This window comes from Podarcis cretensis, assembly GCF_951804945.1.
Source record: "Podarcis cretensis genome assembly, chromosome: 7".
In the NCBI taxonomy this organism is placed as follows: Eukaryota; Metazoa; Chordata; class Lepidosauria; order Squamata; family Lacertidae; genus Podarcis; species Podarcis cretensis.
This window is the reverse complement of record NC_137176.1, coordinates 7,020,311-7,033,127: the sequence shown is the minus strand read 5'-3', so window position 1 is coordinate 7,033,127 and position 12,817 is coordinate 7,020,311. Positions and strand designations below refer to the sequence as shown.

General features: G+C 44.1%; 1 protein-coding gene across 1 annotated transcript in view; it reads left to right on the top strand.

The window, feature by feature from the left end:
- The window catches only part of ALOX5 (arachidonate 5-lipoxygenase), a 39,835-nt gene that overhangs the window by 14,277 nt on the left and 12,741 nt on the right, over nt 1-12,817 (top strand). The window contains exons 5-10 of the mRNA XM_079983572.1: nt 647-753; nt 4,983-5,155; nt 7,047-7,193; nt 7,272-7,475; nt 9,055-9,141; nt 10,922-11,100. Coding sequence (XP_079839698.1) covers nt 647-753; nt 4,983-5,155; nt 7,047-7,193; nt 7,272-7,475; nt 9,055-9,141; nt 10,922-11,100 — 897 coding nt within the window. The remainder of the gene's footprint in view (nt 1-646; nt 754-4,982; nt 5,156-7,046; nt 7,194-7,271; nt 7,476-9,054; nt 9,142-10,921; nt 11,101-12,817) is intronic.

The window sequence follows — 12,817 nt, the reverse complement described above, 5'->3', positions numbered from 1 at the left end:
AAATTGGTGGCCGATTCACCAAATTTCTCCAAGGGGAGTAGCAGTTCTCCAACAGTTTCTCGGTGGTGGGGCTCACAGCACTGGCAGTGCTATTAATACAGTTTTTCCTAAGGTTTGTTGCTGCTGCTGCTGCTGCTGCAGTGCCAGCTGTGTTTGCATCTAGTCCAATTAGTTTAATACGGTCATAGACGGTATTTGCCTTTTTTTAATCCTCCATGATGCCTTGGACTTGGCGTTCCAGAGAATCGTGATGGAGAAATAGCAGCTACCATTAAAAATGGTGGATAATGTTCAGCAAAAAAAAATTGCAACTCAACCTTGTTTTTCTAGGAGGATTAGAAAAAGAAAAATCTTAGATATATACTCAGTAAAATGTCTCCTGAGAAATTTTGTTGCAGTTCTTTGGAAGGTAACATAAGATGATTTAGAAGTGGTGCCAATGTCCAATAAGTTTTAAAACACTGGTACCATTTCGCTTGTGAGATTTAGTTCCTAGATTTATTCCCCTTCATTTAATCTACGTCCTTCATTTCTGAACATTTCATACAGAGGTAAAGAAGTTATGGGGAAAGTGAAATGTACAAGGAAAGAAATGAAACAAAAAAGATTACAGCCAATGGCCTCACAGAATTTTTGTTTTTTTTAGGATGGAAAATCTCTATGTCAATCGTTTCATGCACATGTTCCAATCTTCTTGGAGTGACTTTGCAGATTTTGAGAAGATCTTTGTCAGAATAAGCAATACAATTTCTGGTAAGATCGATTGCAGTTGTTGACACTAGCATCACAAGATGAATTAATTTTTATGTTGCTGACCAAAATTTTAGTTTTGGTCATTTAGTAATTTAGTAATTTTCCAGCTAAAAACCTTTGGGATATGTGTTAGGCCAATAAATATTGGAATTTATGTACCCGGCGGTTGCACAATTCGAAGGGCACTCAAGAAACTAAAGGTAAGTCATGTAAATTTATTAATTTAATTACAGCATCAGCTTATGCTGTACTGTAATAATGACACACTAAAGGCAATGTGTGTTACGAGGTAAACTCTGTAAACGTGTGTCTCAGGAGCCAAATCATGGCCTGTAGAAACTGAGTTTTCATTTTCACCATAGCAGGGAAGCCTTGAGAGGCCACAGTAAACCAATAAGCTTTTGGAAAAGAGGTATAAAACAGGCCACCCGCCCCTAATAGTTTTGCACAGTGGGGGCCACCAGGTGGCGCGTTGGAAGATGGCTGACAATAACATCTCTCTGACCCGTACGAGGTAATTAAGGGGCTGCTATGGGAAGTATGCAGCCTTCCCTCCCCCCCCCCAGGATGTGTGGGGCCCTGTCTTGCCAGCGATGTTCACAATGCACCCCCTGATCCGAGAGATGGGGGTGCTGAACACTTGGCACGAGCCCTCAGTGAAGTCAGCTCTTCCTGACGCCGATTCCAATTAGCGCGTGCTGGTTGCTTCAGCTCGGAATTATAATTGGAAACATACGATTGGAAATGAAGCTGAAGCACATACATCAAGTAAAGCTCGACAGATAAGGCTGCTGATTAATGGATCTCTGTGACCGGGAGTGACGGATGGATAAGTAAATCTTCTGATGAATCACCACTAGGAGACTGTATGTTTGGAACAAAGGGGGGGTGGAGGAAAAAACTCTTTTTTTATTTGCACGATGTGATATTAATAATCCCTCACCCCAGAAAGAAATAAGATTGTCGCGTTTTTATTAATCATAAGCAGGATTTTAAGAACTGTGTGGGGATGGATTACAACAGGAGAGAAGACTGGTGAACGGTGAGAAAGAGGAAATTTTTTATGACGCAGTTAAAAAATGGCGTCTCGCCAAGACAGGCTTGGCGGAGAAAGAAGGACAGGGGGGACGAGAATCAGGATCGTTTGAAAGAGAAGGAGTGTTGGAATGCAAGTTTGACCTGACAGAGCCCCCTGATTTATTTGATTTATTTGGCTAGCCTGAGAAAAAATAAAGGGCAGACCGAAGATTAACTTTGTTTATGGAAGCGTTGAACAGAGGCTGTCCCTGAGCGATATGGTTTTTGAAGAGTACAAAACCCACACAGAGACGCCAGTTTTCAGTCTGCTTGTGAGAATCATCAGAGATCACAAAGAAAGGAATATATGATAACAACAAGATGAGAAAGAAAGTAGTAAAGGACTATCCGGACCGAACTGGATAGAACTGTCTAATTAAAGCAGTAAAATAAGTAATGCCTGGAGTTATCCGGAATTTTGGACTCGTGCGGAGCTTGATGTATGGGTACCCTCAACAAAATTTAAAATTTGGCTGTATAATTTGGAACTAATGTGATTTGAATAATGTGATGTGATTGTCCTGTTAATAAAAATTATTTAAAAGAGAATAGTTTTGCACAGTAGAGACCTAGCTAGTGGGGAAAGTCGAGTTAGAATCTACTTAGCATTCACCTCAAAGTCAGTGTAACTTTTAGTTTTGAGGGGAGGAAAGAGCAGCAAACCGAGCAAAAAAAGGAAGTATTTGCTGAAAGCTTCAGTTTTTCGTGCAGTTTTCAAAACCAGAGTGCAAATTGCAGCTTAAAACTGTGGGGTAACTTGCCCTTATCTTGATTTAAGAACAGAGCAGGCCTGACTTAAGGTTGTCAAGAGCAAATTGAAAGTGGAAGGATAGTCCTCCATCCAAGTCTTAGCCAGGGGTGAAACTGCCAATGTCAATTTCTCTTACTTTTTCATCTTTGCAACCTTGAACTTAGTTCTGAACACTTGAATTTACATTCTTGTACACATTACCGTATTTTTTGCCCCATAGGACGCACCGCCCCATAAGACGCACCTAGTCTTTTTTTGGGGGGGAATAAAGAAAAAAAAATTATTTCCCCCCCCCCAGGCTGGCGTGGGGGAAGCCCGAGCTTCCCCCGACCACAGCCCCCAAAACAGGCTGCTGCCTGCAAGGATTGCGAGCCTGGCGGGACCTCCCGCCGGGCGCGGGAGGCTTGCGGACACCTTCCCGAAGCACGGGGCGTCCTCCGGAGGGCACCCCGTGCTTCAGGATGCTGGCTGCCGCCCCAAGCCTTGCGCGCCCGGCGGGAGGCTTTTGGACACCTTCCCAAAGCACGGGGCGTCCTCCGGAGGGCACCCCGTGCTTCAGGATGCAGGCTGCCGCCCCAAGCCTCGCGAGCCCGCGGGAACTCCCTCCGGGCTCGCAAGGCTTGCGGATAGCTTCCTGAAGCCTGGAGAGCGAGAGGGGTCGGTGCGCACCGATGCCTCTCGCTCTCCAGGCTTCAGCGAAAGCCTGCATTCGCCCCATAAGACGCACACACATTTCCCCTTCATTTTTGCAGGGGAAAAAGTGCGTCCTATGGGGCGAAAAATACGGTACTTGGTTGGAGATCTGGACTGCAATATTCCGAGACATGTGATTTTCTGAAGGAAGACTACATGTTGACTCTCCTATTGTTTTGCAAAATGCAAATTAGGTAGGGTCAGCTGTCCCTAATCGAATTTCTCCCCCATCCTTACTTTCAGCTCTGCATAAGACCACTTCTCAACTACCGTATTTTTCGCTCCATAAGACGCACTTTTCCCCTCCTAAAATGTAAGGGGAAATGTGTGTGCGTCTTATGGAGCGAATGCAGGCGGGAGGCTCCTGAGCAGAGCCTCCTGCCTGCATTCACATCTGGGATGCATACAGGCTCTGCTCAGCGCTCCCTTTAAAGAGCATGCAGCTCTTGCTGGCTTTTCCAGGAGGTGGGGGAAGGGACTGGCTGCCCTCTCTCCTTTCCCACACCTCCTGGAAAAGCCAGCAAGAGCCACTACCAGGCTCTGCTCAGCGCTCCCTTGTAAGGGCTCCCTTTTGTCCCTCATCCCACTTTGCTGGGAAGCTAACAGAACAAGAGGCGCTGTGCAGCTATCGCTCTTGCTCTGCTGGCTTCAGCGAGAGCTGCGCAGCTTGCTCTGCTGGCTGCTCAGCGAAGGGGGAGGAGGGACGGAAGGGTTTAAAGCAAGAAAAGCGAGAGCCGCTTACATGCTCTGCACAGAATATTTTTTTCTTGCTTTCCCCCTCTAAAAACTAGGTGCATCTTATGGTCAGGTGTGTCTTATGGAGCGAAAAATATGGTAGTCAATTTCAAAAAGCTTTTAAAGGGTGTCTTAGAGGCCTTCAACTGCCCCATAGCCTCTGCATCATCCCCACTTAATCACCACCCAGTATCCACTCCTTTCACCAGGCATAGGCAAACTCACCCCTCCAGATGTTTTGGGACTACAATTCCCACCATCCCTGAACACTGGTTCTGTGAGCTAGGGATGATGGGAGCTGTAGTCCCAAAACATCTGGAGGGCCCATTTTGCCTATGCCTGCCCTTGACCATAGGTAGGCAAACTAAGGCCCGGGGCCTGGGTATGGCCCAATCGCCTTCTAAATCCGGCCCGCGGACGGAATCAGTGTGTTTTTACATGAGTAGAATGTGTCCTTTTATTTAAAATGCATCTCTGGGTTATTTGTGGGGCATAGGAATTTTTTCATTCCCCCCCAAAAAAAAATAGTCTGGCCCCCCACAAGGTCTGAGGGACAGTGGACCGGCCCCCTGCTGAAAAAGTTTGCTGACCCCTGCCCTTGACAAACATCCCCATTCTCACAGCACTAAATGGACCTCAGTCCATCTGCCATGCCATTCCTGCTCACCGGAATTTGGCAAGCTCAATAGTTTGACTTTCTGTTCTATGTGGCTCCATCAGCAACTAGACAGGGCTATATATGTAGAACAATTTAGCAAAGGAGCCCATTATGTGTATGTATGCTTTTTATGTAACAATATTTTAATATCCAGTAATCTCAGTCTCTCCCAGCGCCTCTAATGAAGACTGCATGTGCTCTGGGCATATCATGTTGTTAAATAAATTTACCCTGAGCCTCAATTTCAGGCTCTGCCTTCCTTTTCTCTGTTTGGTTTTTTATTTTATTTTATTTTGGTCTTTTTTCTCCTGTTAGAGTATGTGATGCAGCATTGGCAAGAAGATTTTATGTTTGGATACCAGTTCCTGAATGGGTGCAATCCTGTATTGATCCAAAAATGCACAGAGTTACCAAAGAAATTTCCTGTGACTACGGAAATGGTAGAATGCAGTTTGGAGAGAAATCTGACTCTGGAAGAGGAAATAAAGGTATAAACATAGAATAGATTTATTTCAGTGTTATAGCACTCGTCAGTTTAAAAGCTTTTCAGGAAATGTATAGAAACAGACTGCATTCTTTGGGAAAGGAGTGCTTTGTTATCCAAACAGAAGATTTGCAGTTTGAGCACTGAGTTGAAATTCAGTGAATCAGTTTGTATGTAAAGTACGTAATTTGAAGGCAACATTCAGGTCATGATAGGGAATGCCTACTATACAGTACTATGGGGTGCACTTTTTAATGCTGAACACTTTGATGAAATTATAACACCTCTTCCTTGCCTCCATGGGAATGATGGTCCTGTGAGTTATCCTTCCTCTGATGATCACATAAATAAAAAGATTACTAACCCTATTAACACATTGTTATATTATATTTCTTTTAAAGCAATAACATCTGCCCACCCCCATTGTCTGACTTGCCTTTAAGACAGGAAGCTTCTTGAGGGCAGACACCTGTTTCTTTTTGTAAAACTCTGTGAGATGCATGCCTGGTCTGAGACATCTAACAGGCTTTGGAGGCAAGATCTGCAGGAATCAAAAGCTTAGGATACAGTGGGTCTCCATTAAGTCCCTGACGCTGGCTCAGCCAAAGATAATTTGCTCATCCTGGTTCCACTGAGGCTCAGCCGGTCTTGGCTTCTGGGACGTCAACAAGGCCAGTGTTAATCCCCCAAAAGGGATGTCCTTCAGGCTGGATCTCAACCCTGTCCACCTCAGCCGTATGACCTAGCAACCCAGTGTAAAGGTACCATTAGGTCTAGTCATGACCGACTCTGGGGTTGCAGCGCTCATCTCGTTTTATTGGCCGAGGGAGCCGGCATACAACTTCCAAGTCATGTGGCCAGCATGACTAAGCCGCTTCTGGCGAACCAGAGCAGCACACGGAAATGCTGTTTACCTTCCCACCAGAGCAGTACCTATTTATCTACTTGCACTTCGTGCTTTCAAACTGCTAGGTTGGCAGGAGCAGGGACCGAGTAACGGGAGCTCACCCCGTTGCAGGGATTTGAACCACCGACCTTCTGATCGACAAGCCCTAGGCTCTGTGGTTTAACCCACAGCGCCACCCATGTCCCAGCAACCCAGTGTAGAACGCTCTTTTAAAGGCTTGTTTTGCTTCTGCCTTGCTTCGGGAGAACAACAGCAACTGTCCTGCTCCTGAACAGTTTTTGGATCCGGTGTAACTTTACTCTGGCTTAACCTGTTTGCTTTAAGCCAGTTTCTTGGACATAGGATTGCTGCCCTAAGAATTTAGTTCATTCTCAAGGACAAAAATCTGAAGCTCCTAAAAAGAGGCTTAAAGGACACACATGACAACACATTTATGCTACATAAGTTGCAACATTGTGATGTTATGTAAAACATACTTCAGTTAATATCTCACCACATTTCCTTAATGCTAAGAACCTCACAAGACGAGGATGTAGCTAAAACATAGATGTTCCTTTTCATTTGTTGTGGGGAGAGTTTGTATTTTTGTGACTAATGTAACATGCTCAAGAGCATACATCATACTGCCTTTAAGCTCATTTAATTTTGTTCCTAACATAAAATTTCTTGTCATTTCACCAAATGAGAAAGTAAAGCTATCAATAACCTATTCTCTAGTTTCTTGGAGAATAGAGAATTTTAACTGAACTTGGGGGTGGGGTGGGAATAGAGAAATTCTGACTCATCTTGTATGTCACACTTCTGGTTGTTTACTCCAATTTCAAAATAATGTTGCCATATGAAACTCTTGAAAATTATATTTAGAATGATATAGAACATGTTAGCGGTGTCCAAAAATGAAAGCTGAGTCTGTAGGTTGGCATTTTCATGGAATAACCCATTAATCAAAGTAAATAAGTGTGCGTGTTTTCTTTCATTTTTCCTACAGCAAGGGAATATTTTCATAGTGGATTATGAACTTCTGGATGGTGTTGAAGGCAATAAGACTGACCCCTGCACTGTGCAATATCTGTCTGCTCCAGTCTGCTTATTATATAAGAATTTAGAGAAGAAGATTGTCCCTATTGCAATCCAGGTAATCTATGCTTTACCCACTAAAATAATAATCTTTCATTATTGAAAGAATTGTTAACTATTTTGTTACACTTTCCAGATAAAACAAGCTCCTGAGCCAGGGAATCCTATTTTCCTGCCATCAGATGCAAAGTATGACTGGTTACTGGCCAAAATTTGGGTACGTTCTTCTGATTTCCACATCCATCAGACTGTTACTCACCTCCTTCGGACTCACTTAATTTCTGAAGTGTTTGGAGTAGCCATGTTCCGGCAACTGCCTTCCGTCCATCCTCTCTTTAAGGTGAGTTAATTGGGTGCTAGCAAGGTGTGCATATCAGACATAATTGTTTTGTTTCTGCAAGATCTGCACAGTTTTCTGTTAAATGTATTGTTAATAAAAGTAATACTTGGTATTGTACAGACGAGAGAGCCCCTGGTATATTTAAGGCAGATAAGGCAAACAGCATTCTATCATTATAAGACTGGAACATGTTTTATATATATATATATATATATATATATATATATATATATTCAAGATAATTTGTCCCAGCTCTATGAAATGTGGCAAGAAAAAATTAAAAGGTAAAGGTAAAGGTACCCCTGCCCGTACGGGCCAGTCTTGACAGACTCTGGGGTTGTGCGCCCATCTCACTTAAGAGGCCAGGGGCCAGCGCTGTCCGGAGACACTTCCGGGTCACGTGGCCAGCGTGACAAAGCTGCATCTGGCGAGCCAGAGCCGCACACGGAAACGCCGTTTACCTTCCCGCTGGTAAGCGGTCCCTATTTATCTACTTGCACCCGGGGGTGCTTTCGAACTGCTAGGTTGGCAGGCGCTGGGACCGAGCAGCGGGAGCGCACCCCGCCGCAGGGATTCGAACCGCCGACCTTTCGATCGGCAAGTCCTAGGCGCTGAGGCTTTAACCCACAGCGCCACCTGCGTCCCAAGAAAAAATTACCTCTTCTGAATTGTAAAATGGCTCATTTTTAAAATATTCAACTAAGAAAAAGCTAAGATAACACAGTTAAACAGTCTTCTTAAGTGCAGTGGCCATTTTAATTTTCTTTGAGCCATTTTAATTTGACCAGTATTAGATAAATAAAGCACACAAATAGTGTCTTCAAGTGGCAAATTGTCTACGATGATTTGTGTCTGAAGCTGGAAGTAACGCGCAGGATGAAGATGGATTAATGGTTCATACCTTAAAGGGTGCGCCCTGAGGTGCCCTTGGACAACAACACTATGTATAGTTGGTCTGAATTATGTGCATCTGTAAGCCTTTTCTAAACTGCCCAAATTGACAAATCAATATCTTTGCATTATTTTGCTGGAGAACCCTATTTAACCTTCAATTCTGGTGCAGTGCAGTCCAACGTGTTTGAATACTACCTACATGTTGAACGCCTTTTGGCAGTATAAAGTGCATGTTTCTCATACTGCAGATCTGATATCTAGCAGCATCTATCAAATTGTAAAGGACTATGCTTTGAAACTGTCTGCAGTTCATACACATAATTTATATTAAAGCTGTAGTTCCTTATTTGAAAGCAAGTTGTTTTGGGAACCCATCATATTCCATTGTTAACACTGAATGAATATTTCATTCTTATCCATAGCTGTCAAGTGTCCCTTATTTGGCGGGACAGTCCCTTATCCCAGCGCCATGTCCCGCTGCTGTCCCTTATTGATGAGGCTTCATTTGGCTGCTGGCTGGGCTTTCTGCCTTTGGCTCAGAGGGGCTCAGAAGTTGAACATAACTGTACCTGGAAAATCCCTTATTTTGGCTGCTGATCCCTTATTTTCGAGGCTGCTGGTCCCTTATTTTCAAATCTGTAAGTTGACAGCTATGTTCTTATCTACTTTCTCTTGTGGTTTACAGCTCCTGGTATCCCATGTGCGGTTTACAATAGCCATCAACACTAAAGCCCGAGAACAGCTTATCTGTGAATATGGCCTTTTTGACAAGGTGAGAGAGCCTTGATTTCATAAGTTTGTACCTCAAGGAAGTGTCTTTCATATAGTTCTTTCAATGACTTTTCTCCATAAAATTAAATTAAAAAATTAAAAAAAATCCTTCCAGTAGCACCTTAGAGACCAACTAAGTTTGTTCTTGGTATGAGCTTTCGTGTACATGCAGATACACTGAAACAGAAGTCACCAGACCATTATATATAGTAAGAGGGTTGTGGGAATGGGTGATTGACTGATAGGTGTGGTAAACCTGTTGACTGTTAACAACTGCAATTGGTTTTACAGGAAAAAGCAAGAGATGAGATGGCTAAGAATAGCTTTATCATGTCTAATGAGATAAGATAAAGCTATTTTTAGCCATCTCACCCCTTCCTTTCTCCTGTAAGATCAGTATTTTATTCAAAAGTAAGCTCTACTATATTCCGTGAATTTTACTCTGAAATACAGTACAAGTTGTAAAGGGGCTTCTTATCAGTAAAGAGGTGCCCATGTTGAAGCAGATATGAGCAGCTAAAATAGCAAGGCCAAATAGCAAGGCCAGACAACATGCAGCTGACACAATGCTGGCAGAAGAGAAAACACAGAAGTCAAAATAGAGGCTTGGAATTACAAAGCTAGAGCAGACTGTAAAATAATCAAGTAAACCCAAGCCAGTGCACCAAAGAGAAAAACCCACAGGGTCTGACCTAAGAAAATCCCCTTCACAAGCCCTCTAACCATAGCTGTCAACCTTCCCTTTTTTTTGCGGGAAATTCCCTTATTCCAGCGCCATTTCCTGCTGCTTCCCACTGCTATCCCGGATTGTTAGATATCCCGTAGACTCTCCCCGGGACAGGTGAGGCTGCTGATCCCTTATTTTTGAGGTTGCTGATCCCTTGTTTTCAAATCTGTCTCAAACAGCCATGCCTTTTACATGAAGGAAAATCTCCCCAAAGTAATTTTATTTGGAGTCAAGCTAATTGCATACTTTCCAGTCTCCAGTTATTGTAACACTTGGCTTCTTTAAAACAAGCAAACATATACCATTACAAATACTGATTTGCAGTTAAGCAGTTAATCTGTAGAGTGAGATTTTATGCTGGTTCTATTTAGGACTAGCATGACTGACTTAGGTTCATTAATTTAAGTGGGTCTACTCTGAGTAGGTCTAGCATTGGATATAACCTATTCCAGTGTCTTTCATATTATGTTTACCATCCACTTAGCTGGCAGGTTTCTTATTCTGTAAAGGGAACAATAAATACAATTTTTACACAATGACTATGTAAAGGAAAGCACACGTCCTTATTTCTTGCTTGGCCTGACAAGGTTGTATGCATTCTTTGGCGGACTTGGAAGTGGTCAACAGGCATGCGTTGGGCATTTGTGTCCGTCAAGGAGGTTTACAACGGCACTAATCCCACTCCATGTGGATCCATGTGCACTATGTCACGGCTGCGTGATGCAGGGGTCAAAACGTCACTCCAGTGTGGCCCAGGCCCTCATTTCCAAATCCCCTTTTACAGCAAGATCCTCCCCATTGTTAAGAGCACTCATATTTAAGGCTATGGAACACATGAGCCAACTCTTGGGGGCCAAGGTCCTTTTGCCCCCCCAATAAAAGATTTGAGGGGGCTGCCCCCTCCCAAAGTTGATGGGTATTTTCATTCAAATGGTGTGTGTGTGCCATATCATGTGATCACTTACCTGTCCCCACATGTTTTATTCAAGTTGGCCCCTCTTCTATGGAGCCTCTATTCCTTAATTCTCTCTGCCACTTGTTTTGGGTGCCAAAGGCCAATGCCACCGGAGGAGGAGGGCTTGCGCAGATACTCCAGCGAGCAATGAAACATCTCACCTACAGTTCCCTGTGCTTCCCTGAAGAAATCAAGGCAAGAGGCATGGAAAGCACGGAGGAGATTCCATACTACTTTTATCGGGATGATGGTCTCAAAGTGTGGGAGGCCATAAAGAGGTAGGAGATGGTCTGAAATAAATTTTATTTTGTCATGCTGAGAACCAGGAAATCTAACCGAGATCTTGGAAGTGTGAATCTACCTATTGCATGTTCCGTTTAACAACGTTCCACACGAGGTGCTTTTTGAAGGAGCCGAGAATCTTCACATGGCCACTAGGTCATAGTGAATCCATTTTGTTTTGCTCTGTGACAGATGACTCATTTTACTGGCAGAGGAACAGTATTGGGCATGGTCCTGTTAGCCACCATTTTAGAAGGGTCTAATAGGCATGGCTCTGCCACCTACCTCTACAAAAGGCTTCCCTATAACCCTTGACTTGGATTTCTCAACATTTCTTTGTTTGCTCATATTGTTTATCCAGATCCACTCATACTATATTTCTAGGAGTATGTTTCTGGACCTAGCTGCCTGCCTAATCAGGCCGTCCCTTAAAGAGGGCATGTGTTACGGTGAGACCTGGTAACCAAACCCTGTGTTGTGGGTGGGTTCGATTGAATAGCCACAACACCCAATTGGTAGGTCCCTTGATGCTGGGTTTAATCAGGCTAATGGGACGCAAGCTAAACAGATCAAGGGACCTATATATACCCATGCACGTGACCCAGAGCTTCCTCTTTCAGTGCGTGCTTCGGAACACACGCCCACCTCTCCCTACTTTTAGGGCTGTGTGCTTGACTTTGTTATGCCATCATGTGTTGTCTGTTGTTGGGACAGGGGCACAGCAGGAACTTTCCCCACTTGGCTGATTGGCTGGTGCCATTTGGGTTTCACTTGCCACATAGCAAATCGTCACAACTTCTAAGGTTGCGGATAGGCTCTGGTTCATGTGATAGGAGTGGGAGAACACTCTCACCATCCCTATGTGAAGGGTATTCCATTAAAGGAATCCAGGGACTCGATGGTTTGGTCAACCCCTGAGAAGGGGTTGTGCCCGTGCCTGAGTCCAGGGGGACATTTGGGTGGTGGAGATAGCCTGTTCCCGGCTTTCCGCTTATCCAGGTGTTCACCCTAGGCTCACCTATGCTGGTGCCCTGGGTCAGCGCTACCTGCAACGGTGCAGGGAGCTAGTCGAACCACAGCCTATGCAACCACTCACTTGCTGTAATCAATAAAGTTGTGGCCTAAATTCTGCCAAAAACCAAACCAAAATTTGAGTCTTGTCTGAATTTATTTACGGGGGAGGTTTAAAGGTCTGAACACGCAAATACAGACAACCAGCTTACCATGAGATAAGGATTTGTACCATGGCTTTGCTGGGTTGTCTGCAGGGCCGGAAGTAGAATCTTGGCACCTGAGATTTGGCAACATTTGGAGAGCCAGTGTGGTGTAGTAGTTAAGAGTGGTAGTCTCGTAATCTGGTGAACCGGGTTCGCGTCTCCGCTCCTCCACATGCAGCTGCTGGGTGACCTTGGGCCAGTCACACTTCTTTGAAGTCTCTCAGCCCCACTCACCTCACAGAGTGTTTGTTGTGGGGGAGGAAGAGAAAGGAGATTGTTAGCCACTTTGAGACTCCTTAGGGTAGTGATAAAGCGGGATATCAAATCCAAACATGAAACATGCCCTTTATGACATAAATAATCCCCAGATGAAGAGTGGTATAGAATCAGAGAATCTTAGAATTGTAGAGTTGAAAGGAACTCCTGCTACAAATCACATTGTAATGCCTTGCGGGAGACACACAGTTTATCCATGACAGAAATTATCTTTCTGCCT